This window comes from Antrostomus carolinensis, unplaced genomic scaffold (assembly GCF_000700745.2).
Source record: "Antrostomus carolinensis isolate BGI_N321 unplaced genomic scaffold, ASM70074v2 scaffold17354, whole genome shotgun sequence".
Taxonomy (NCBI): Eukaryota; Metazoa; Chordata; class Aves; order Caprimulgiformes; family Caprimulgidae; genus Antrostomus; species Antrostomus carolinensis.
In genome coordinates, this window is record NW_010310428.1 from 25,278 (window position 1) to 51,537 (window position 26,260).

Genomic DNA, 26,260 nt, shown 5'->3' on the forward strand with positions numbered 1-26,260 from the left:
GAGTGGATCTCAGCTCATGGAGAGAGCAGGGAAGGGCAGCAAAAGCTGTTTGTGGTGGGTTTTGGCCAGCCCATGCCCTGGGGCTCCTCACCAGGTGCTGGGCTTGGCTCTTCTCTCTCCAGCCCCGCTGGTGGTTTTGGTTTCTATCAGCGAGGTGGTGGTGGAGCGGGTGGTTGGGAGCGTGGAGCAGTGTGCCAGGGAGGACAGTTCAGTGAGATGTGCGTGAATGTCCTCCTTATTATACTTTTTTTTTTTTTTTTTTTGAGGGAAAGTGACCAAGTTCTCCTGTTTGAGTGTTTTCCTTTCAGAGGCACCTGGTTTGAATTAAAGTCTCTTCCAGCACCCGGGTGTCTCCTGGCAGAGGCTGGGAATCCACATGAAAAGTCCCTGGCCCCTGCCCAGCGAGCTGAGTTGCTTTGACACATGAATCGCTTGCCGGCCCTCGCCTCCCCTCCCCGCTCCAAAAACCCAAAGACCTTTGGGAAAACAGTGGGTTTTTTTCCTCTTTTGATAGAACTAGAGATTAAATTCACTGGATTTTCCTGGAAAGGAGCAGGGAACCCTCCCAGCTGGGCTGTTTACCTGTCATGGGTTTGGTGTGCCCCAAGAAGGGGCAACACCTTGGTAGGCTTTGCTTATGGTCCATCACTGGCCTCGTACAGTCATGGCACACACCTCCGCCAGGTAGCTGGGAGAAGCAAAACAGTGGCCCAGTAAAACCAGTAAGGGTGTGCCATGTCTCCTAGTGCTTTGTTGGCCTGGGAAACTCATTGCCATGGGGTGCTGCAGAAGCCAAAAGTTGTAGCAAGGCTCAAGACCCAGGCTGGAGACAGAGATGGAGGGCAGAAAGGCCAAGAGCTGTAACTGTCCCCATAAACCCATCTTCTGCAGGAGGCCACAAGCTCGTGCTTTCCAGCTGCACCAGCCTCTGGCTGCGTTGCTTAGGAGAGGGCTCAAAGCTTCCTCCTGAAGTGCTGGAGCAATGTTAGGGGCTGCAGTGATGGGATGGTTGGCAAGGTGGGACTCTGGGTCCCACCAACTCTGGTAGGGTTGTGAACATCAGGAGCACGACCAAGGGCTGGAGCCTGCTAAAGCCACCCTGTGTGTTCTTTATTTCTTTTTCTTTATTATTTCTTATACTAGGATTAAGCATGATGAAGCAAGACCCAAGCAAGGCTAGGCATCCCACCTAGGGAAGCTCAGGGATGCGTGATGGTGGGTGCTGAGCTGCTTCCAGCTCTGCCACCCCAGGGTGCTGCTGCATTCCCCTCCCAGCCTGGTCTTGGCCTTGTCTGTTGAGCTTGCAGAGTGTTTGGAGCTTGAGCTGTTCTTGATGTGCTTCTACAGAAACCCAACCGTGATAGGACTTCAATCTAGAGGGACATCATCAGAGACCATCCTAATTCTTATACCAAAATATAGCTGCACTTTGCTTAAACATCAAATCTCCTGCCCACTTACTGCAGCTGGGTGGGTGTTTGGGTGGGTGAGAGGCCATCTCCTTCCTGGGCAGAACACGGATAGCAGCACCAACCTCCCCGCTGACGCAGCCGCCTCCCACATCCCCCGTGCACAGAGGCGTTTATTTGCTGCAGAGGTTTTGCAGCTTCACAGCTTGACCGCTCTCATGACTTCTGCCAGGTTGACTTTGCCTCTCGCTAAATGATGGGTCTTTCCTTCGTGTGCATGAACTGTTCCCATCTGGGCCCCGTCAAAACCAATTCAGCTGACAAAGGATCGAACTGGATTTAAATAGGAAGTGGAGCCTCTCCTTCACCAGCACCACTTTCTCTGCTCCCTTTTGCTTCCCTTGCGCTCTCCTCCAGCCCTCACCCATCCGTCCCGGAGTGATGCATCCTGCTTGGAGCATCGCTGCTGTCCTGGAGGGTCTGAAGGAAAGCTGAAGGGGCTGCAGGAATGGGCTGTTGCTGTCGCAGAGGGAAACATAAGCGGCTCAGACTTGTCAGTAGACTCAAGATGTAGGTAAAAAACACCGTAAGGATAAGAGGAGAAAGCACTGCAGGGTCAAATCCCAACCTGATGGAGGGAAATTCCTCCAGTAGCCTCTGAGTGCAGCTCTGTGGTTCCCACACGGAGCAAATTACCCCGATGAGCATCCAGACCATGGTGCTGACAGCTGAGAATAGCAGCAAGGGATGAGCTGAACTCGACATGGAGGCACCTTGTACCCAAGCAGGTGTGAGACGTGGGGAAAGGCTGAGCTGAGCTGTGGCCATGGAGGAGAGTGTGTGCTGGGGTGATGCTCCAGTCCCCTCTGTCTTTGGTAGATACCTAAGAGAGCACATCACTTTATGTAGGTCTCATGTAAGGGCTTCAGCCAGGTTCCCCAGGGAAATGATGGAGAAGAGATCCCCAAGCTGACATTTCCTGGTGACCACAGTGAAGCAGCTCTGCTTCTGCATTCCCACTTTTTACCTCCCCATTTTCAGGCAAGACATGTGAAGGGGGAAGCAGCAGGACAGCGTGGGCTCCCTGGTGCCCATCCCGTCCCCGGGCTCCTGTTCTCCTGCTTTCTCTGCTGCTTCCCTGCCTGTGGGCTGCAGAAAGTGAAGGCAGAGGGAGAGGAGAAGCAGCAAACCGTGTCTGCAGGGTGTCAGGTGGGGAAGGCACATCATGTGGGGACACATGGGGTGTGCTGTACACCTCCGATGGACACACCATCCATAGACACCCTTCCCCACCACCACCAGTCTAGGAGAAGCTTAAAAAAACCCCAAACCCCAAAACTTGTATTTCATCCTCCCTGTTCCTTGAGAAGTTTCTGGACCTGCTGGGGGTTGAGGTCATAGAGAAACCTTTTTGGGTATGTTTGCCCCCAATCTGTCACTTGCAGAAGGCTGGAAGACCTGCTCGGGTGCTGTGCTTGCTCCCGCTGTACTGCCGGCCACTTTCATGGCATGCCATTAAGTACTTCTCAGCTCTGTTAAACTGTCCAGACCAATCTCATGAGCTCATGGAGAGTAAATGACTTCTTTGTGACAATGTAATGCAATTAGCGCTAATTGTAGAGTGTGTAATGTCTGCAACACATCTCTGTAATTACAGTAAAACTTGCTGGAGATGAGAATAGCGCTGTGGTATCAAAACTCAGCTTAGTGAAACATGGCTTTGGCTGTAGGTTACGGAGTTGCATGGGGAAAACGGAAGGGAAAAAAGTGATGAATGACATAATTATGTTGTGTTATTTTAAAGAAGAGGATTTAGGGAGTTAGCTTTCAAGAGAACGCTTGAAGGTTAACGGGAGCTGCAAGCCAGCTCTCGCCCTCTAAAGACGATTCAATATGATTTCAATCTCTCCCAGTGTAAGACGCTGATTTATTGAGGATCAACATTTGTTTACATCCAAAAATATACAGAAAAGTTTATGGTTTAGTGCTGGCTGAGGCCTGGGCTGGTGAGCCAGAGCTGTTGGATGGAAGTGTGTCCTGACTTGTGTCTTGTGGGACCCAGCACCCGCTCTGCCTCCCCCTCCTTTGGGCAGGGCACAGGGACCAGCTACCGATTGAGATCTACCTGCTCCTCAACTGGTGCCATCCCTGTCCCCAACCACTTTACTGCAGTCCCACCAGTTTGTAGGACATCAGCTTGTTTTGACTTTGGTCAGATGAGAACTTCCCTGAACCTCTGCATCCCTGTGGATTGAGTTGGGCTTTAAACCATCCTCATCAAAAAAGCCCCCAGAACAACAAACTCCAAAGATTAATTGTTTTCCCAGGAGAGAAGCTTTAAATCAGGGGATAATTTGGTGCTGTAAGAGCTTACAGGGTTGCTCTCTGCCTTCTCTAGCCCTGGGGCCATGCCCATGTTCCTGCTCCCCTCCCAGCCAGGCTGCGCATCGTCCCATGTTTGAGTTCTCTGGGTCTGTGGTTACTCCGAGCTCAGGCAGTTGTTTGGCCAAGTCTACGGGGTCTTGTTTGTGCTTTGCTCATTCAACACTGAACGGGCCTCTTAGAAGACTTTGTAGGAAACTTAAAACACTCCTGGAATATTTTGCTTACAATTTGAGACGAGCCAGGCTGGAGGTGGTTGGCAAGCTGCTTTCTTTAGAAACAGAGACACTGCTTCTTTTTCTCTTTGCTTCCTGAACACTTCTTCTAATGTTTGTTATCATTTTTTCTCTCTCTGTTGAGGGCTGTGTTAAAGACTTAGCCCTGCTGAAGCCTTCATAAACAAACCTTAAGGATGTCTTGCTCCCTCCTGGTTTTACGTGCTGAATTTCAGGGATGAAATATGCTGCAGGGGACCTTACTGTATTCATAGGTACCTGGGAGAGAAAGGAATGCTGCAGTTCCTCACTCCATCCCTGCTCCATCTGAAACAAAAGCGCTGGGTGGTTTCTGAGAAGCTCTTGAGCTCAGCAGGTGGGACAAGGGCAATGCCACCAGCCAGGGCTCTGTGAGGAGCAGGGATCCCGTGAGTGCAGCAGGTTCCTGCTGGGTGTGTTGGGTGAAGCTTCCAGCCTGTGACCTTCACCTCACAGTGCTGGGTCACTTCACAAGCGGGCAGGGCTCTTCTGAAGGGCACTTGAGGTGATCAAGGAGCTGTTCCTACTCCTTGGTTCAGATGTGGAGAAGAAAGCACTGGTGTGGGGCTGCCCATGGGGGTCCCTGCCCCAGCCCCCCACTGTGACTGCGGGCAATGCTGTTCTTTCCCCGTGCATTAGTCCCTTCATCTCTTAAAAACTTCTTTTAAAAAATAGAGAGGCAGGGATGAATGTTGCTTTCTCATCCCCTCTGCCTGCCTGTATTGATCCCTCTTGCACAGAGGAACAGCACCTCGGAGCCGTGGCTGTGCAGTGCCCTCTGCGCTGCCGGGACACCGTGAGCGTTCTGGGGTAATTGCCCGTGTAAGTGGCCGATTTGCACACGCAATTACCCAATGTGCAATCACAGCCACAGCCCCTTGGAGCTGCAGTGGAAACTGCGCCAAAGCTTTTCCCAGGAGCCTGCCTCACTCCCATGATTTGCAAGGTGGGTGCGAGTGTCCTGGAAGCTGGAGGAAGAGGTTCATCTTGAATTGGGTGCTCTTTTCTCTGAGCATAGGTGGCAGAACCACATCAAGCTGCTACTCATGACCACAAACCTCCAGGGCTTCAAAATTTGGGGTTGAGCTTTGCAATTTGATGCTTTAAGTGACTTTTGGAAGGTTGAAGAGCAGTCAAGTGCCAGGGCTGGTGAAGCCCCTGGCCGCGGATGCTCTCTGCTCTGTTGCCGCCTTGTTGCACCTTTTGCAGCCTCTGAAGCAGAGCATCCTGAGCAAGCCACATCCTTGACTCACAGAAACCTGCTGGGTAAAAGAAACCCTTCAGCAAGCTCCCTCGCAGCCAAACTGACTCAAACCCACCTGTGAAAAGCCTTGTTTTTTGACGTTTTAGGACTTTTGAAAAAGATAATTCTTTAGTTTCTTTCAGTTCTTCATCTGAACTTGCTGCTGCTTCAAAAGCCTCATTAGACAAGTGTCCTGGCTGGGACACACGGTGCCTCTGTGCAGCCAGATCCAGTGGGCTGCAGGGCTCATGCTCCCTCCAGTGCTACTCTTTTTATTCTGTTCAGCTTGATTAAAATGATTATTTTTAAAATTAAGCAACACCCATGAATGTGGTGAGACTCATGAGGCTTAAAAAGCAGCGCCTGAGCAAAAGCAGAGCAGGGCAAAGGCGGTGAGGGCCGGGAGGAAATTTCATTCCAGCTTTCTGAAGGTACAATGCTGCCTAAATAATTTCCCCTTGTCTTTTCCAACACTGATGGCTTAATATCATCCACTGATTTCTGTGCTTTGTAGATAACGGGTGTCTCTATGCCCAGTTTTGGAAACCTTTTAATGCTGGATAAATCTGAGCCTATCTCTGCCGGCAGCGAGCTCCCTGGGATGCTGCCTGCCTGCAGGCACTGCTGCTTTGCTTGGGTGACCTTGGTCACATCCCCTGGCTGTACAGCATCCCCAGAACCTAGCTGTGAAAGGGGAGAGCCCAAGTTTTCCTTGGAAATTGTCCTCAGCACAAACTGCAGCTCTGATGGTTCTTCACACCATCTGCTGCTTCCTGAGCAGGAGCGATCCCGGGGATGGGAGCAGAGCCAGGGCTGAGAGCGGGGTGGGTTGGAGGGGCGATGCTGGGTGGGTGTGGGAAGGGCTTTGCTGACATTTCTGTGCTCTGTTCGAGTCTCACTGGGTGAGAAGAGCCCCTTCAGCCGCTCCTGTGGTGCTCCTGAGCATCGCTTCTGTGAGCCCTTCACCGCAGCGCTGCCTGAGACTGCGCTTCCCAATGCTTTGGGGTTTATATGAAAGAAACCCCAGCGTGCTCCAAGTCTCGCTATCTCCAGGCAGAACAGGAATGAATTTCTGATGCCTGGTCCATCCTGAACCATCCCTTGTGTCTGTCTGTTGAGTCCTGGGAGTTTTCCTCCTTGGAGGAGCGTTTGCCAAAGGTGTGCATCAGCTCTCTCTCTGCATCCCACCACCAGCCCATTGTACGTCTGGCTTTGCAGATGCTCCACTTTTATTCTTAGAAAGTCCTAAATATTTCCGTTTCTCTTCTGAATAACTCCAGCAATCGGGGGGTTGCTGATGACTCTGACGAGTCTCAGCATTTGCTGTGAATCCATGCTATTTAACGCTGAGTGTTTTTCTGAGCCTTTTACTTGTCTGGGCACCCTGGTCCATGGCAGAGGCGCTGACAGGCATCGCGCTTTCCTGTTTGAACAGACGTGACATTTGAGTTGAAGCTTCATCGGGGGCTTTTTACACTGCAGATCTTCAATGCATGAATGTTATATATGCTGGTAAATGCACCTGTCACCTCTCCAGTTGGTGACATTCTGACATTTGCTCTCCCTGGGTACCTGCCCTTGCCAGGGATGTGGATTGATTCCTCCCATGCATCCCCTTGCATTGCGAAATGACCTTTGAGCTGGGAACTGGTGGGATTCTCGTTGGACTTGCTTGTTAGTGACTGATTTTTACCCACGCTTTTTTTCCCCAGTACTAGGTTCTCTTAAGGCTCTTGAGCTGTCAGTCTAGGTCTGGGGCTGAGCTTGTGCTGCTGTAACGCTGGTGCTGGTAGCAGTGTCCAGCAGCAGAGGTAGGAGAACACCTACCTGCTCCTGGTCTTGATGTTCAAGTGTTTGCTCAAGCTAGTGGGTTGTTGTTTGTTTGGTTTTTTTTTTTTTTTTTTTTTTTTTTTTTTTTTTTTTTTTTAATTTGGCATTATAATTATTCTTTAATATGTGAAATCTAAAAGCGTTTTACAACACACCCTTTGCAGATTACAAGCACACGCATCTCTGGAAGCAAGTCTGGAGCTGTCGTTAATCAGAAAATGATTTGTCTTGGTGTAAATAACCATATGCTGCTCTGAATTGTGCTGGTAGCCTCTGGTTTAATAATGGATGAAAGAAATGCTCAGTGTTTTACATGGGCTTTTTACTGGAATCTCACAAACTATATAAAAATCTTATTTTTGAACAGACAGTGAAACTTGAGAACCATTAAAGTCCAGGGCAATTGTTGCCCCTCTCCTTACTGCAGCCAAAGCTCGCCCCATGCCATGAGTCCTGTGCACCAAGGAAGGGGCTGGTTTTGTCACTGGGGCCAGGTGGGCTTTTGTGGATGTGCTACCTTCCTCTCCAGTCAGAGGGTGAGAACAAACTCATCCATGTGTGTCTGTCCAGCGTTCATATTCTGGGACGGTCCGTGGCTGTGGGTGTCAGCTAAATAGGGAGGAATGTGTTGAGGTTATTCTGATCTTAGATGTAGTTTGATCATCATCATCCTCATTAAAGCCTGTCAAGAGAAATGGGATAAAGTGTCACTGCACCAAGTGTGGACTCATGTATTTGGGGGCTAGAAAGAGAAAATCTTCTCCACCCTGGGTGCTCCTCACCTGCTGATGGCCAGAGTGGCAGAGCTAACATGGCACGGATGGATCCTGCAGGATTTCCAGCAGGGAGCAACACTGGTGCCTTTGTGCAAAGGCATTGGCAAAGCCTCCTCCAGAAGCTTGATGTCTAATCAGGGAAGATTAATTCAGGCCAGGGCAGGTGTGGAGAAGGGTTGTGACTGGGAAGCAGAGCACCTATCTGCAAGATGGGGCTGGAAGAGCTTGGTTTGTTTGGCTTTGCAAAATCAAGGCTGAGAGGAGATGTGATTTGTCCTCTGTAAATACATCAGGTGAGTAAACACCAGCGACAAAGAACAGCTACTTAAAAGGCAGCTCTGCCGTAAGAACAAATGGATATAAGCTTGTCTTGAATACATTTAGGCTGGAAGTTAGGCTTCTAACCGTCAAAGTTCTAGGGAGCGAACCACCCAGCTAGCTTTGAGATGGAACTCGATAATTTTCAGAAGATATTGATATCCTGTGGTTGCCTGTGGCAGCAGGAGCTTGGCTGTGTGGAGAACGTTGTGATCCTCTTCCTTGCCTTTGCCTGGCTCTGCCTCTTCAAGAATGCTTTTGGGCAGAGATCTTATGTCTTCCCATGGCTGGAGAGAGTCGTGGTGGTGATGTGACTGATGGCCCTGCTTAAGCAAAGGTGCCATGAGCAGAGTAAGACAGTGCTGAGGGACCCCAGGGACTTGCAGCAGTCCCAGTGCATCCTCAGACCATGTCATGTAGAGGTTGCACCTGAGCTGTGAGATAACCTCACCAGGTACAGCGTAGGAGTACTGGGAGGTTCCTTGGTCCACATTTGCCTCATTTGTTACCTACAAGTGTCCTCAGTTTTGATTTGTGTGCTTGCCCATCCACCTGAGTCCCACCTACCAATGATCTCTGCTGGGTGGAGGTAGCACAGCTCAGTGTCCCATGCTGCACACCTCCTGTGCCCTGCAAAAGGGCGTGCACCAGAGGATGCTCCTCTGCTTTTCAGGGTTTTGGTGATGCTCAGCACAGTGAACCCAGATTCATTAGAGTATCTGTACAATTGTTGTTAAAAACAGGGCTGTGTCTGGGAATTGCCATCCTGGAGTCTGCAGGGACTTCAGAAGCCTCTGCCTTGGACCTGTGCAAAAGTAGTAACCAAAGCAGATGAGAGAGAGAGAAGATCTGTGACTGTGTGAGCTGGTGTATCACGTTTGTGTTCATTGACTTTAGTCTGATACACAAACAACCCTTAATTAATTCCTCTGGCAAATTTTCCTGATGGGAGAGATGCAGTAACAAGTCCCTCTGTGAGCGGCTGGCATATAATGTTTGATTTATAATGTTTGACAATCTAACATTTCTCCAGAAGATCCTTGATGCTCCTCTGCATTCGTGTCTTTCGCAGGATGCTGGAGTACTCCCTGGACCTGCAGAACGTCAGCTTCTCAGCGGTCCGCACCGTCCGTGTCCTGCGGCCGCTCAGGGCCATTAACAGGGTCCCCAGTAAGTTGGATACTTATTCCTCCCAGTTGATGCAAGTTCTTCATATCTGTGCTCCAGAGATGGAAGAGCAAGCATAAATGCTTCCTGTCTTGCATTGCAGCTCAAATGTTCACCCAAGGCTGGTAGTGACAGGTCCTACCACCACTCTCTGGTTTCCAGTGCCTGTCACTCTACTGCTTTAAATAATATTCCTTTGGACGCCTGTGGCACCAGAGATGAGGGACCAGTCAATAAGATATCCAGGACTGTCCTCAGACGCTTTTCTTTCTCATCTGAATAAGGTCTTAGGAGGCTGCTGAGGTGAAGGGATGCAGGTGACAGGGATTGAGTGAGCCAACAGCCTTTGCCAGGCAGTACAGGCAGAGGGATCTGAGCCATGCTGCTCCCACCCTCCCTGCACTACCCCGTCCTTTCCTGGAGAAACTGAGGCAAGGAGATCTTGTTGTGCCTGAAGACAGCTCCCTGGGAGGTGCTGAGGAGCTTCCTCTTGGAACACCTCTTGCTCTGCTTCCCAGAGCTGGTCTGTACAGCCAAAACCCCCAACACCTCCAAAGCAAGCCTGGGTGGGATGGGAGGTGGATATTCAGTGCTGGCTTATCGGGTCATGCATGAGGATCTAGACATCCCTTGAACAGCAACGGGTGACATTGCCTGCTCCTGCATCACAGTAGGCCATGGAAACCCAGCCCTGTGCTTGGAGAGGCGTTGGCCATCACAAACCCAACCAAACTGCCCATGGAGCTGTTCCTGCTGCACCGTACTGGGCAAAGCCCAAAGTGCTGCGAGAGGTGCTGAGCTCCATCCCACTGGGATGCTGTACAGATCGAGTGTGACACAACTGCACCAGAAATGTCATTTTCCTTGTCCTACAATCCTCAGGGTTGAACCCAGCATTGTTTTAGAGAAATTAAACCCAAGTTCGAACTCCTCTCTCTGAACCAGCCCAGTGCCTTGACGAGAACTCATCAGCTTCAGTTCTGTCTGCCGATGCTGGAGATTTCTGGGCTGTATTTATTTTTCTGGTCCTGACTCTTGAACTTAATCTGGCTTTGCTGCTGTTTCCATCATTACGGTAGCTTCTGAATCCTGTTTGCAATTTATTTTTATTTTTTTATTTTTTTTTAATCCCCGCTGCTGAACTGATGGATGGCTGAATTTATCCACCATTGTCTAACTGGGGATGTAATTCACTTAATGTATTTTGAAATCCTGGGTAATTTGTCTTGGCTTCTCTGCAACATAGTTACAATGGGATAGAAATGTAAGGTGGGAAAATTAAAAAGAGAGTTTTGTATGGTGATAAATGCAGTAACCACAGAAAGTCATTTCAGTTAATTAGGAGCTGATGCAAGGTGGTTGTTCCCCAATAGAGGAGGAGAAGAAAAACCCTGATAGAGGAGGCGACAGCATCAGGAAGAGAGAAAAAAAAGTCTTCTTGAAGTATCAAAGTAAAGGGTGCAACAGTAGAGCTTTCTTTAAATGAAAATCAATACAGACGAGTGAGAGAATGCAGAATATAGGGAAAGGAGAGCAAGAGATGAGCAGAATATTACAGAGACGTCAGATGAAATCAATTTTTTTTGTGTGTAAATGTCAAGTTGAAGTCACCATCAATTTGTCTTTGTTACAGAACTGGCTGTTCCCGAACTTGTGAGAATTAACTGCCAGAGAGAGTCCTGTGTTTTAAGGGAGAGAGAGGGTTTAGGGTTGACGAGGGGAATTAGGGAGGGAAGCGAATTTTAATATAAACTGAGTGGGGAAAGAAATATGACTGAGCAAGGGAGAATGTCTGAGTTTGGTCTCAGGGAAGAAAGGAGACACATAATTGCTAGAAGACTTTAGGAGGAGAAAAGGACTTGAAATGAGGAGTGAAGGGAGGGAGAGAAGAAGGAAAAGTAGGTTGTGTGCCCAGGAGCAGGGCACAGATGGAAGGGGGATGTCCCAGGGGCTTTGAGGGGAAACCAGAGGGGACTGGGGAGCTGCGGGAGTTTGCAAACCATGTGTGGGTGACAAAGGCAGTGGTTGGGAGGGGAGTGGCTGTCAGTGGAAGGAGAAGTAAGGATGGAAAGGACAAGAGCAGGAGGACATAGAAGAAAATTCAGTGTGGATTTTTCCTCTTTGCCTCAGGTATGCGCATCCTGGTGACGCTTCTTTTGGACACGCTGCCCATGCTGGGGAATGTTCTTCTTCTCTGTTTCTTCGTCTTCTTCATCTTTGGCATCGTGGGTGTCCAGCTGTGGGCAGGTTTGCTCAGGAACCGCTGCTTCCTCCCCGAGAACTTCAGCATGTGAGTCTGTGCGGGCAGCAGAAGTGTCTCTCCAGCTCGGGCAAGTCTGTCCCTCCAAGAGACAAGGATATCCTCCATTAAAAAGCCCTGGTCTTCTGTAAATTCTCCCTACTCCTAAATGCCACCACAACTCCTGCCCAAGCATGCATGGCTGGAACAGAGTGAGCTGTGACAATTTTCGAGTCTTCGAGTCTTGCAGAGCTGTCCTTAACTCACAGCTGGGACTTGGGGACCTCTCTGATTGATAAGACCCTCCAAAAAACCCGAGAATAAGAGTTCAGGTTTTCTAAATTCAGCGTATCATTAACGTGTGACCTTTTCTGCGTTTGTGGAGATGTTGAGGTCTGAATCCCGTTCAGCAGCTGATGGTGTTTATTGATATGGCATTTGTAGTCCCACCTAAACCCCAAGGGAGGTTGATGGAGCTGCCATACATTTCAGGATACTAGATCCTTTTCAGTCTCAGAGCAAAAGATAGTCCCTGTCCCCAAGTGTTATTTTTCACAGATCCCTGGATTTTAAGGCCAAGAGGGCTGTTGTGATCAATGGGCTTTTGCAGCACCCAGTTGCCTGGCCAGCCAGCTTGCCAGGTATAGGAATGTTTGAACAGTGGTTGGAATATCTGGTAGCTGTCAGCCTCTTCAGACCAAGATTTCCATACCTGTTCTCCTACCTACCAGCTTTTTTCCACCACCACCTCCCTTTGGATACTAGGAGAAGGGCAGGTGACTGCGAGGCCTTGGTGGATGCTGTGCTGAGCTCCAGGCTGGTGCTCAGTTATCTGTTTGTCTTCACATATGGCAACAGCATTGCAAATAGTGCCGTGAGCCCAGAACCTGAGGAAGATGCCAACCTGACAGGCTTCTCGCTTGTTATCAGTGGTTATCAGGTGAAAAACAAAAGGCTTCAAAACTCTGTCACCTTCCTATGGATTGTTTCCAAATGTCAACTCAGAGTTGATCTGGCTAGATTGATACCTGGATCCTGCAAGCCCAGAACCTCTCACTTGCACACAGCAGGATCCTGACAATGTTGGGTCTGGAGCTCAATGGCTCTTGGGTCTGGCCCAATGCACCTTTATCCTCTCCCATGCATTTCCTCATCAACTGCCAGCCTTTCTGTAGGTCGTGCCCTCAAAGGGCTGTTGGGAGAGTCATTACCAGGGCAGGTCCCTGTTAAGGGAATGGCAGCAGAGCAGAGGGACTGCTTCACCTCCGAGTAAATCCAATAGAGCCACAGGTTTGGGTGCTTTTTAATTGAGCCAGAATTCTGGGGGTTTAGATAAGCTTTGCAGAGTATTAAAGGCAATTCTGCAGGAATTAACCAGGCTGAACTAGGCTTAAAAATATCTTTGCAAGCTTTAGTGAGAGTCCTGACAGCATTAAGGAGATAGCTGTGTGCAGAGCAAGAAGCCAGTTTCTGGCTGGCCATGGGTCGTTTCGTCTCCCTGAAGAGTGTTTTTGCCTGGTTTGCTGTGGTAAGGCCACCCTCAGAGGGAATTTAGAGCTTATCTATGGGCTGAACAGGCACTATGAAATGCAGATGAAGGCCCCGTCTCTGCTTTTTAGGAAGCTTGGGAGGTCCTTGTACATAGAGTCTCCCCAAGCCATTCTCAGCATCTCCAGGAGGTCAGGAGATACAGGAGCTTAAATTGACTGATTTCCATCTTACTGCAGCAAAGACATTTCAGAGAAGTCCTGCTGGGTTGAATCCTGCTCTTAGTCCTCGAAAGTCAAAGCCAGAGCACTTCCAGATGGAGTGACTCTTAGTAATGTCATCAGAGGGGCTTCTGAGTGGCCAAGAGCACTGCCTCAGTTTCCCAAAACCCAGTTAGAGACATCATGTCACACAGTGGGGCTGTGGAAAATCCAAGGGGATCCCTTTATAAAAAACCCCAACCAACCAACTAAACTTTAAAGATCCAGAATAATAGATATCAGACTTTGCTGTTCCAGTTGTCACCTTGCCAGATGGTCTGCAATCAGTGTGCAAACCCCAGCCATGTCTGGACTCTTTCAGCCCCTACACGGTGGATTTGGAGCGATACTACCAGACAGAGAATGAAGATGAGAACCCTTTCATCTGCTCCCAGCCCCGGGAAAATGGGATGCGCTACTGCCGGAGTATCCCAACGCGGAGGGAAGAGGGTCTCGAGTGCACCCTGGATTATTATTCCTACAATGACACCACCAACACATCCTGTGTCAATTGGAACCAGTACTACACCAACTGCTCTGCTGGGGAGCACAATCCCTTCAAGGGAGCCATCAACTTCGACAACATTGGCTATGCCTGGATCGCGATATTTCAGGTGAATCCTGTGTGCAAACTGTCACGAGGTGGGGAACAGCCGGTCATGCCCCCAACATGTTCCCAGGGGCTGTGTAATCGCAGTCCTGGAGGCTATTTTGCACCAGCAAGCACCTATATAGTAGTGCATGGGACACAGTTTGATGCCTTTGAAGATGCTTCCATCTCACATGCTTGGATGTGAGATGGAAGTCTCCAAACCCTGTGTGTATGTGAGAAGACCATCGTGATGTGGAGAAGAGCCTAGAGCCTGCTCTTCCCTCTGAAAAATGCAGTAGTGGACCTTAGGTGCAGCTGGAAAAGAAGGGCTGGAGTCATCATGGGCAGCTGGCAACATGGCTATTGGCGGGAGGAGTGTTTGGCTCCTCAGCGTTTTGTACTTCACCAGGACCAGCTATGGGGTGTCAGAAATAACCCAACCAAGAGAAACATTGCTTGTGCACTTGCTGTTGTAACTGAGCCTTGATGGGTTTGTTTTCCCTTTCTGTCTCCATCAGGTCATCACCCTGGAAGGCTGGGTGGACATCATGTACTTTGTCATGGACGCACACTCCTTCTACAACTTCATCTACTTCATCCTCCTGATCATTGTGAGTGGCCTTAGGGGAACGTGGGTGATCTCCTGGCATATGGAGAGGGCAGAGTGGAGTGACCTAGAGGAACAGGGTAGATAATACAGTGAATATAAAAGCTGGTGCCACATAGGAGGGGTGGAAACCAGCCTGCTGGAAAGCACACAGCTTCAATAAGTCATTGCATAGCAGCTGTATTTTGCTGCAAACACAAAGGAAAGATGCACTTAGGCTGTGGCAGATATGCTTCTGTTGCTGCTGTTTGTTCTACTTCTCTCCTTGTGCTTCAAGGTCGTCTTCTTTAGTTGCCACCTTGAATTTAAGTTTTAAAGTAGGCAAATTTCCCCATGTCAGTTTTTCAGCTCTGGAAGGGGAGGAGGTTGCCCAGAAATTCCCCCATGTTGGAGAACCCATCTGGCCTGGTCCTCAGTGCAGAGGGGACATTTCAGGAAAACAGTCCCAGACTTCAGAGAGCACAGAAAGGAGGGAATAGATTACTGCCCACAGCCCACCCACACTTCACAGCATCATCCGGGGCCACCCACAAAGGAGCCAACAAAGAGTTTCTGTGGGGTAGGCTCCATGATGGGCCTCATCTATGCAAGCAGAATTGTCCACTGTGACTGGCTGAGTTCATTGTCTAGACTCCCTTTATTTCTGAGGGAGAAAAATAGGTGCTTTAAGGAGGTGATTCATCTCCTCTGAAGGTAGACATCCAAAACATATTAGATACATTGCAGATTTGATGTGCCTATTTCTCTCTTGACTCTAAAGGATCATTAGGTGCCTCAGTCAGATGTATCTGAGATAAGTGAGTCCCTTTCTTCCTTTCTAATTGGACTAAGTCCAGCAAGATAGCTGCATGTTGTCCATTAGGCCATTGTGGGCATTTCTGCTTCTCCTCCAACCAGGACTCAAACCCTGATGAGAATGTAGGAGGTCGTTTAGTCCATGATGCTTGATCTGGTTCATGTATTAGCTTTCCCCAAAAAAAGAAACAATTCCTTGCTCTCAGCATCCCTGAAACAACAGAGAGGAAGGACAAAGCAGTACTTTTCCAGATGCCGTGCAAGTCACGTTAGCGGTGTGTGATAGCCCGTTCACACGTCAGTAATTCTCTGTGATCCAGGCTGGGCTCTGCAGAAGACAGAACCTCATGAACCCATGGTTGGAAAGCTGTGGTTACAGACTGCTGATGCCCTTGCGTAATGATCACCCACAAATCCCGTTAGCAGGGGAAAGGGATCTGCTCGCAAGCTGCCCACACACTGCCAGAAAAAACACTCCTATCAGGAAGGCTCAGCGCGTTCAACGTAACGCCACTAATTGTGATAATTACAACCGCTGTCTGCGGAGAGAGAAAAACGCCATCTTAAAAGAGCAAAAGCTTTTTGTCAAAATAATCTTCTCTCGTCTTTGATCTCTGACGTCCTCTGTGGAGCGCTGGTGTGGGAGTCCCCAGGGTGGGGGCTCAGGGGGGTGAGTCAGCTCCTCTGTGGTCCTGGCTGGTGGTCCTGGCTGGGTGACGCAGGGATGGGGCTGGCTGGGGTTTGTCCCTCATTCCTTGTGCCAAGATGTGGGGTGAGGCAGGGCTACAGGGTGGGCATGGCCATCCCGAGGTGGCTGATGGCTTTTGTCCTCTTAGGTGGGCTCTTTCTTCATGATCAACCTCTGCCTGGTGGTGATAGCAACGCAGTTCTCTGAGACGAAGCAGCGTGAGAGCCAGCTGATGAAGGAGCAGCGGGTGCGCTACCTGTCCAACGCCAGCACCCTCGCCAGCTTTTCGGAGCCGGGCAGCTGCTATGATGAACTCCTCAAGTACCTGGTTTACATTGCCCGTAAAGGCAGCAAGCAGCTCGTGGAGGTCTACCGGGTGGCGGGTGTGAGGATGGGCTTCCTCACCAGCCCTGCGAGCAAGGCAGAGGCTGATCGGCATACCAGGAAGCGCCGGAGCAGGAAGAGGTCTTCTGTGCACCACCTCATCCACCACCATCACCACCATCACCACCACTATCACCTGGGCAATGGGAACCTGCGAGCACCCCGTGCCAGCCCAGAGATCAGTGATGTGGAGACCAGTTCACTCCACAATGGGACCAATCGACTGATGCTTCCCCCCTCAGCACCAAACCCCCATGGGGCTCCCAGCGCTGCACCCAGCAACACCGAATCCGTCCACAGCATCTACCATGCCGACTGCCACTTTGAGCCAGTGTGCTGCCGGTCCTCCCTCCCACAGCCAGGCCTCAGCTTGCCGAGCCCAGAAGGGATCCCCAAGAACATCATGGGCAGCAAGGTGTACCCCACAGTCCACCCCAGTACCTCCCATGACATGTTGAAAGAGAAGAGCCTGGGGGAGGCAGCAGTTGGTGGTGGGAGCAGCACCTTGACAAGCCTCAACATCCCACCGGGGCCATACAGCACCATGCACAAGCTGCTGGAGACACAGAGCACGGGTGAGCCTGGGGCTGGTCGTCGGTCTGGGGTTGTCTTGCAGAAATACAAGTTGTGACCTAATTTCTTTCTCTTTCTGAATCTTTAAAGGGTTCTTTTCAGTCCATGTTACGGAGAAAGGCGATGGCTTTCCAGGTGAGGCAAACGTGAATCTTCTGACCTACCTAACGCATCTTATAGCCAAAACCAGGAGGGAGGTTTCAATCTCCCAGACTTTATCCTTGCAAAAATCCAAGGGAAATGAAGGTTTTAATGAACTCATTAAAAGGAGTCTGGAGCCTGCTTTGCAGATTGCCTCTCCCTGGCAGCCAGCTGGTGGGATTTTTGGGGAATATCCCACTGATAGTGTCACTCAGGAGCCACCTGGCAGCTGCTGTTGGGGCAGTGTGTGGAGGGGGAAGCTGGTGATTTCAGAGCGTCAGCAAACAGCAGGAGCAGAACAGAAGACTGCTGGCAGCGTCGTTCAGGCTAATTACAGCCCAGAGCCTGCCGGGGCCAGGGGAGCTGGTTACTTGCTCCTGCCCGTAACGGCCAGAGGTGTAACGAGGTGGGCTGGGGTCCTGGGCTGGTGGCAGTGACTGCCCAGGGGCAGCAGAGAGAGCCTTGTCGCTGGGGAGAAGGTGCTTGGCCTTTGCCTGGGGCTCTTTAACCCAATAGGAGCCCTTTGCCCCTTAGGAAATGCCTGGTGTATCAAGGGCAACAGCTTGGTGCTAATAACGGGGACTGGGGTTTGTTCCCCGTATCTGACAGAGATGTCCTGCCCTTGCCCCGCTGCCATTTCAGGTCCCTGCCAAAGCTCCTGCAAGATCTCCAGCCCCTGCACGAAGCTGGACAGTGGCTCCTGCAACCCCGAGAGCTGCCCTTACTGCCTGAAGGCACTGGCGAGCGAGGCTGAGCTGACAGACAACGAGACAGCCGACTCGGACAGTGAGGGGGTCTACGAGTTCACGCAGGACGCCCACTACAGCGACCAGCGGGACCCTCAGCGGGGCAGAGCCCGGGCCAGGAGAGCGAGCCGGGTGCTGGCCTTCTGGCATGTGGTGTGCGAGACCTTCCGGAAAATTGTGGACAGCAAATATTTTGGGCGTGGGATCATGGTGGCCATTCTCATCAACACGCTCAGCATGGGCATCGAGTACCACGAGCAGGTGGGTGCTGTCCTAGCGGCTCCCGGCGCAGCGGGGATGCGGGAGGTGTTATGGGTCTGAATCTGGGATGGTTTGGGGTGAGAGGCATTGGGGTGCTGTAGGAAGGGTCCCAGGACAGAGCAGGGCTGATTTGTCTCTTCTGAGCTTGCGTCCAGCTTGCAGACAGTGATCACCCTGGCTGGTACTTGGCTGCATGAGCTCCTGCATCCCAGCCCCACCAGGGATGCTCAGCACCGTGTCGGGGATGCTCAGCATCGTGTTGTGGGCAGCACCATGCGTTGCTGGTTTCTGTGGCACAGGAGCCCAGGAGAAGGAGCAGGCCTTTGTCACGTGTTTGTGCCAGCCCAGCTGTCCTAGCAGAGTTGCTGGTGGCTGCAGGCTCCAGGGTCGGTGCAGCTGCAGGCGGGGATGTCTATTGAATTTGCAGTCCCTAGAGAGGAGGTAATAAATGCCTTTGCCTCCCTGGTGAACGCTCCAGCAACAGCACGCTGAGTCCAAAATAGACTCATCGCTGGCTATTCCTCCACTCGGTTGTCTGAGTCCTTGCAGGCAAGAAGCTGACTCTATTCCAGCCTCTCGCACGCTTGTCACCTGCCAGAGCTTTTCCTTGTATTTAGTCATTAAGAAAGGGAGTTGCCACGTTCTTGAAATGTCTCCATAAGGATGACATGAGCTCTGCTTTTAGGGAAGTTTCCGTGCGGTCTGGTCTCCCGCAGGGTTGGGGGCTGTCACCTGGTATGGTGCCCTCTGTCCTGCTGCAGGCATGGGATGGCTTGGTGCTGCAGGTGCACACTTCGTTTGGATTTAGGAGGAAGAATTTATTAGCAGCGATGCTGAGATGTTGCAAAACCTTGTTGTACATTCGCCTCCAGTGCCTGAGGGCTCCCAGTGACCAGTCTGGCATGGTGCTTCTCCTGGGATGCTGGAGCTCTCCCCTCCCCGACAGACATGGCCACCCCCGTCCCAGCACCAGCCTTTGCTAGGAGCTCCTGTGCACCTCGAATCGTGGCTCTTTACTTTCCTCCCTTCCTGGCACGTTTTGTGTTTACAGAGTCGCTCGCAGTTGCATGCAGAGGTGTTTCTCCCGCAGCTTCCAGTGGCTGCGGTGGTGGCTGCTCCAAATTCTCGTGCCCTGCTGTGGCATTAATGCCTCAATGACCGAGCACCAGGGAGACGTGGCTGTGCTAAATGTGTCCCTTCCAGCCAGCGCCTTCTCTCTGATGTCCTAACACAGTCTGGCTGGCTAACCGTTGTTTTCAGTACACATTAAACAGCGATGTGCTCTGAAGTCCCTCAGGTTTCACCTTCATGTGCTGCCCTTGGTGGGAGCTCTGCAGGGAAGCTTGTGTGATTCCACCTTTATTTAATAATATCGAGAAGCTCATCTCCTAAGAACCTGGGGGGAGGTGGCTCAGGAAACCAATAAACAGTGAAATTCCTCCTTTGGCTGAGAGGTGAAAGCAGATCTTTTGTGTGTCTGCTGTGACTGTCCAAGGGGCAGGTTGTCAAAGCTTGTCCTTTATCAGCAGCATCTTTGGGAGATGCTGGTGTAGGCTCCTCTGTGCCTACCCGGGGGGACCATCCCACTGGGATTGGGTGGCCATCATCCAATACCCTGTGGCAACACAGCTCCTTCAGTCTTTGCTCAGGGGAAATAGGGCAACGGGGTGCTGGCCTCTGCCCCGGCCAGCGATGTGTCCCAGCAGGCAGCTGGATGGAAAGAGGCAGGTTTTTGTGATGGTTTTTGGGTAACAAGGTGAAGGGAGCTGATCAGCGTGGAGGGACTCCAGACGCTGTGGGTGGTTGCTTTCTTTGACAGTATTTTGAAGCTACTACTGTTCCAGATTCCTTTCTCCCAGGCATTTGGAGTGAAAGTGGAGCTTGTTTTTATTAGTTCATCTGCTCAAAGTGGCGGCTGAGAGCAGAGAGGTGTTTTTCTGTAACCTCAGGAGGCTTATAGTCTGCAGTTTCATAATCTTGACAGTTATGAGAGCAGGAATTAGAGGGGGGAAATGCTGGAGCAGGCCTTTCTGCAGAGATTATAAACACTGAAACGTGATTTATTTATTTTTTTCTTTCAGAAGAGCATTTCCTAAAAGTGATCGACCTCGCAAATTTGTCTTCATTGGCTGATAGTTTGCAGAGATGTGAAGGGGCTTGAGGAGTACTTGACTCTGTGACTTTCTATATTAAGCTCTCTGCTTATTTAATGAATATTTACCTCTGGAGCTTTTCACATGAGGCCACCCCGGGCACACCAGGCTATATTAGGATAAATACTTTCAGGACATGTTTTATGGTGCCATGTCAAAAGCCTTGTATTGTTTACCAGCACCTTGACAGAGGGGAGAGGACACACTAGCAGCTGCTCTGAGAGGAAGGATGGGCTGGTGGTTACTCAAGGAGGAAAAAAGCTTCTGCCCTCCTATCTGTCCTCAGCATTTTGGGTGGAATTCAGCAGCTCTGGGACCTCCAGAGCATCCTGGACTTCAAGACCAGAGCTGGTCAGCTGAGGTCCTCATTATAACCAGGGGAGAAAAGTATGCTCCTCTGGAGGTTTTGCATCTCACCTGAGGACAGGCATCCTGGGGAGACCTCCTTTTCTCCATGGAAGATGCCTAGAAGACTGAAACAGTCTTTCAATCACTTGCTTAACAGACTCATTGACCAGAGAAGGCCAGGTTGGGATGTTTAGGATGAAAGTGATTCTTGGAAGGCACATAAAAATGAGTGAAAACTGGGAGTGTGTCAAAAACACTGGCTCCCACCTCTTGCTGTTCATTTGCATTCACCCATCAGTTAACCTGGCCAGACTGAGCACCCATGGCCAGGGGTGCTGGATGCACATAGCCAAGGTAGTTTTTGTCCCCAGGAGTTCATATCCGACCTTAGAAACTTCCATCCCGAAGCTCCTTGCCATAGACCACCTTCCACAGGGAAGTCATTGTCAGAAGATATTTTACCATTGTGTGGCTGGGAGTTTCGTAGAATCACAGAATCATGGAATGGTTTGGGTTGGAAGAGACTTTAAAGATCATTTAGTTCCAACCCCCCTGCCATCAGCAGGGACACCTTCCACTAGACCAGGTTGCTCAAAGCCTCATCCAACCTGGCCTTGAACACTTCCAGGGAGGAGCATCCACAGCTTCTCTGGGCAACCTGTTCCAGTGTCTTACCACCCTCACAGTGAAGAATTTCTTCCCAATATCTCATCTCAATTTCCCCTTTTCCAGTTTAAAGCCATCACCCCTTGTTCTGTCACTCCCTGTCCTTGTCACAATTCCCTCCTCACCCTTCCTGGAGCCCCTTCAGGTATTGGAAGGCCACTAGAAGGTCTCCCCAAAGCCTTCTCTTCTCCAGGCTGAACAGCCCCAACTCTCTCAGCCTGTCCTTGTAGGAGAGGTGCTCCAGCCCTCAGATCATATAGGTCCATGTCCTTCTGCTTTTGGGGGCTCCAGAACTGGACACAGCACTGCAGGTGGGGTCTCAGGAGAGCAGAGCAGAGGGGCAGAATCCCCTCCCTCCACCTGCTGCCCACGCTGCTCTGGGTGCAGCCCAGGACACGGTTATTGGCCTCTGGGCTGTGAGTGCACATTGCCGGCTCGTGTGGAGCTTCTCATCCACCAGGACCCCCATATCCTCCTCAGTTTCCTCTAAGCTCCTCTGACATGAGCTTGCTGACTTTCTCACTCAGCATCAGGTTGGTTCCACATGGTTCCTGCACGTGCGTGAGCCGTAGGTACACCTGACCGGGCTTAGCTCTGCGTTCTCTGCCCATCCTCCCCACCCGTCCGGCTCTGGCTCTTGCCTTTCTCCCGACTGCTGGGTTCGGTGGGAGGAAAGCAGAGCGGTTTGAGGTGCACATCACACTCGCCATGGTGCGGCTGCTGGGCAGCAGTGTGAAATTTTCCATCAGGGACATGACAACCAGATTGCCGTGGATTATTAATGTGACTGCTAAATAGCTTGTTTTTCTACGGAGATGAAGGAAAATGCAGGTAGAAACTATTAGGTTTGGGTAGAGGAATATAAAGGTGATTTAAAGGTAGACTCCTGGGGATTTTAAATACACTGTTGAACCAATTGACTGATTCGCCTTAGGGAAGCTGAGACTCTGCAGCGCTGCGGGTTCAAACGGCTAGGGCTTTGCAAAAGCTTATTCTGCCATAGAGCAGGAGTAAAATGTACTGCTAAACCAGAGGGTTTCTGTGCTGCTCTCCCCCCAGCCCTGGCTGGAAGCCAGACTGTGTTCCATAATGTGCTGCTTTTTTTTTTTTTTTTCCCTTTTTTTTTTTTTTCTTCCTCTGAGTCCTTCCTTGGAGTGAAATGCAAAGGCTTTAGTACAAGGCGTGATGTTGGACTCCTCAGCAGGGGAAAGAATTCGGCAAGGGCTTCCTTGAGGAAGGGCTTTGGGGTTTTGTTTTTGTTTTTAAAATCTGGTTTGCATTGAGCTCCTTGGCTGTTCTGATTTTCCTTGTCTGAACTCACATTGTATGAACTATACCCTACATATTCATTTGTTTAAATAGCGCTTGAATTTCAGCTGCCGTCTCTGCGGTGTTTTGCCATTGTTAACATAACAAGAGACTGGAGAGTCCCGCACTGGCCTCCCCAAAGCTGCAGTTGGTTCAAATCCACAGCTGGAACTTGTGGGGACTTGGATCTAGGTTGATCCAAAACTCCGGTGTCTCTGAAGGAAGGAAGAGGAAATTGGTTCAGATCTGTAAAGAACCGTTTGTTAATTTTTAAAAGCAAGTTGGAGAGATGACAAGGGTGAGTGACTCTCTGGGACAGCACCACGGAGAAAAGCTCATGATCCATGCAAGGCAATTCTTCAAGGAAGTGGGAAGAGGTGATGTTTAACATCCCCCTAGCAGGAGGAAAACCGATGGAGTTGTAGGTTGTTGTGGGAATCCACAAAGCAGCAGTGCCTCAAATCAAGGTGTGCAAACTCCATCTGCAGAAGGCAGGAGCAGCCTAAGCCCCTGGTAGTATCTCAAGCTGAATTCCTAGTGCATCCTGCTGCAGGGTCCTGGGGTGTACGTGGTACAGATGATGTAAAATGATCACCAGTAACATTACGATCTAATAGCTGCTGGGGCATGGAAATATCCAACCATCTGTGCCAAAGCGTCAAAGGAAAGCTTGGTGGCAAAATGCATTAAAATGTCTATTTATGTAAACAGTCGAGCCTGGAGAACATGGGAGTCATCCTAATCAGCGTCAGAGGATGTGAAATTTTCAGGTATCCAGGAAGATTGAGAGGTGAAGGGTCAATAACTGCAGCAACATTAGAAAACCTGCTGGCGTGGAGGAACCATTAGGCTCCAGGTTCAAGCATTAATAACAGTCACCCAAATGGTATTTATGTGCTTCTGCTTCTGCCTGAATTCAGTGTGCAGGGAAGAAGGTAGCTGAAAATTGTTAGCTGCCATGATACCCACTGATTGATTTGTCCTTGTGGGAGAAAAATTTGATTGCTCCATAGAGAAGTGATGTAATGGAGCTGGACAGTGGGGCTTTGCTGGGCTGGTGCCCCAGGTCTTGGGGTGCTTGATTCCTAGTGTCCAGAGTCCTGGGCAGGCTGAAGGGCAGAAGGTCTGGATCTATTTGTGAGCGCTGCCTCAAGAAATAAGGGTGTTTTGGGGATCAGAAGCTCTTTGCTCCCAAATCTGGGTGGTCGAGAGCATCCTAATCTCCACCAGTTTGAAGCCAAGTTGAACATTTTGCTGCTGGCCACAGGGGTGGTGGAGGGCAGCTGCAGAATTGTTGGGCATATGGAGGCTGCTCCTTTGGCATCTCTATCTGCCAAAATGAGATCTTGCCAAGTGCTTGTTTGCCTCCTGAGGAGGCTGTGGAGGATCTGGGATGAGCTGCAGCTCACAGGATGTGTGCTGCCTAGCTCGCCTTTGCCTGTCTGCACAGGATGGTTCTGGGCAACACCATGTCTGCACTGACCTCTGCAGCTCCACATCAGGTTCATCCAGGACAGCTAAATTTTGACTTCTTTCATGTGTGTGGATTTGTGTCAGGACTCCAGAGGCAGGGAAGGAGGGGAGAGAAAGTCAGGAAGAAATGGAATCCTTTTTTAAGAAAAATATTTTTGGTATCTCTTGTACCTCCTTTGAATTGTTTCCTGTGAGTGCAGGGACTCAAAGACCCATCCCACGTCCAGGCAGCAGCTGATGCTGCACTGAGGGCTCTCTGCATCACACACCAGTGCAAACAGGTTGGAATAGGTTGCCCAGAGAAGTTGTGGCTGCGCCTCCCTGGAAGTGTTTAAGGCCAGGTTGGATGAGGCTTTGAGCAACCTGGTCTAGTGGAAGGTGTCCCTGCTGCTGGCAGGGGGGTTGGGACTGGATGAGCTTTAAGGTCCCTTCCAACCTGTATCGTTCTATGATTCTATGAAAGTGGTGCTGTACCCCCTTAACCCTGCACCCTGGCTGCTTCACTCCAACTGTGGCTGTGATACTAAAGCATGACTTTTCTTTGTGGCATAGTTTCTAATTTGATGCTTCCTCATATTAATCTGATTCATTAGGCATTAATTCAGGAGGGTACTTAGTGCACGTGCATGCATCCCTCTACATCAATGAGACAGCCTTTCCCTGGCAAACCTCCGTCTGCCCCAGGCTCTTCCTGGGATCTCACAAGGTCCTGGGCTCACGCAATGTCTTCTCTTCCTAGAGATATCTCCACTTCCACTTTGGTGTGTATCCCATGTGTCTATTTAACTCCATTACACATCTCTCCAGCCTTGTGCCAACTACTCTTAGCCAAGCGATCAAAGCTTTGGCAGCGCAGCGAGGCTTCCCCTCCCTCGGCGTCTGCTGGCTTTGCCCAGCGCAGGGCTTGTAGCTCGTGTCAGCTTAATTTCTCAGCACTACAGCTGCATAGGGCACTCCCCCAGTCGGAAAATGAGCGGCCCTATAGATTTGCACGTGCTGTATTCAATTAGCTCCTGCTTAAGCAGAAATTACTCTTATTAACAGTTTGTTGTTGGAGACTGGAGGAGTCAAGTCAACGCTAATGGAAGTCATCAGAGCTGTTAAATCATGAGGATCACTGACTTTAAAACCAGCTCTCTGTTTGTTATTTGGGGGTAATTCTTTTTATGGCTCCTCAGTGATTTGAAGGGGTTATGAGGTCTTGTAGGAGCTCACGTGTTTTAATTGACTCACTCATGAAGCTCTTCCAGAGTGCTGTGCAAAATACAGGGGTGCCGCGGCTCTCAGAGTCATGACAAAAAATGAGCTGTGCCTATAAAGCAGACTTTATCCTGGTTCTGGAGACTGAATGATATGAAAATTAAATGAGATTTCATGCAACTGGAAAGCGTATAGGTTTTTTATCAGATAATTCAGTTCTCTGCATGCTTTAGGGATAAGCCTATGTGGATTCCTTGACGTCTACTAAAGTTTTCTTCAGCTCCCTGGATGAGGAGCTGTAAGTGTCAATGCTTTCCTCTTAATTTAGTTCAGAGGCTGGAAATACTCAGGCTGCCTTAGATCCTATCATTACAGCTGTTGTTTCAGCTGCCATCCGTACCCTCGTGTTATCTCTGCTCAGGCAGTGTTGCGAAGAGACTTTGGCTTGGTGAAATGGGAAAACGATGTGTGCTTTCGAAACTCACTTCATCCCCACGCGGATGAAAAATCGCTGCTCTCTGCAGATAGCCGGGCGTTTCTCTCTGCTCCTGCTTTGATTATCGTGTGGTTGTTCCCGTTGGGTGGGAGCCAGCAAACTCAGAGCTTCTGGAGCATCCTCAGCTTGCAACAGCAAATGCTTTCATCTGTAAGCACTCCTGATTGCTGATTGTCGGTGATTTCCCAGGGATCAGTCCATTTTTTTTCCCCAGTTCTCCTGGGTTAAGGTTGGTCCCGTGACTCTGCCCTGCTGCCACCCGTGTCCTCGCAGAGCCCCTTCCCACCCTGCTCAGCCCCCAGCGGGGACAGGAGCCGAGCGCTTTTTCCCTCATCTCTGCTGGATTTTCAGCTCTTTGTTATAATTGTTTTTTTGCTGATGTTAGGAAACGACTGGCTTTTCCCCCGTGGATGTCTGTCAGCATTAGAGATAGTGTTACCAGTATCAGAAACCCAGGTTCAGC

General features: G+C 50.2%; 1 protein-coding gene across 1 annotated transcript in view; it reads left to right on the plus strand.

The window, feature by feature from the left end:
* CACNA1G (calcium voltage-gated channel subunit alpha1 G) overlaps positions 1-26,260 on the plus strand; it is a gene marked incomplete at its 3' end in the record, with an annotated part of 99,475 nt that overhangs the window by 976 nt on the left and 72,239 nt on the right. The window contains exons 3-9 of the mRNA XM_029084611.1: positions 9,285-9,382; positions 11,510-11,669; positions 13,689-13,980; positions 14,477-14,569; positions 16,197-17,007; positions 17,096-17,140; positions 17,789-18,153. Of these exons, the coding sequence (XP_028940444.1) occupies positions 9,285-9,382; positions 11,510-11,669; positions 13,689-13,980; positions 14,477-14,569; positions 16,197-17,007; positions 17,096-17,140; positions 17,789-18,153 (1,864 nt within the window). The remainder of the gene's footprint in view (positions 1-9,284; positions 9,383-11,509; positions 11,670-13,688; positions 13,981-14,476; positions 14,570-16,196; positions 17,008-17,095; positions 17,141-17,788; positions 18,154-26,260) is intronic.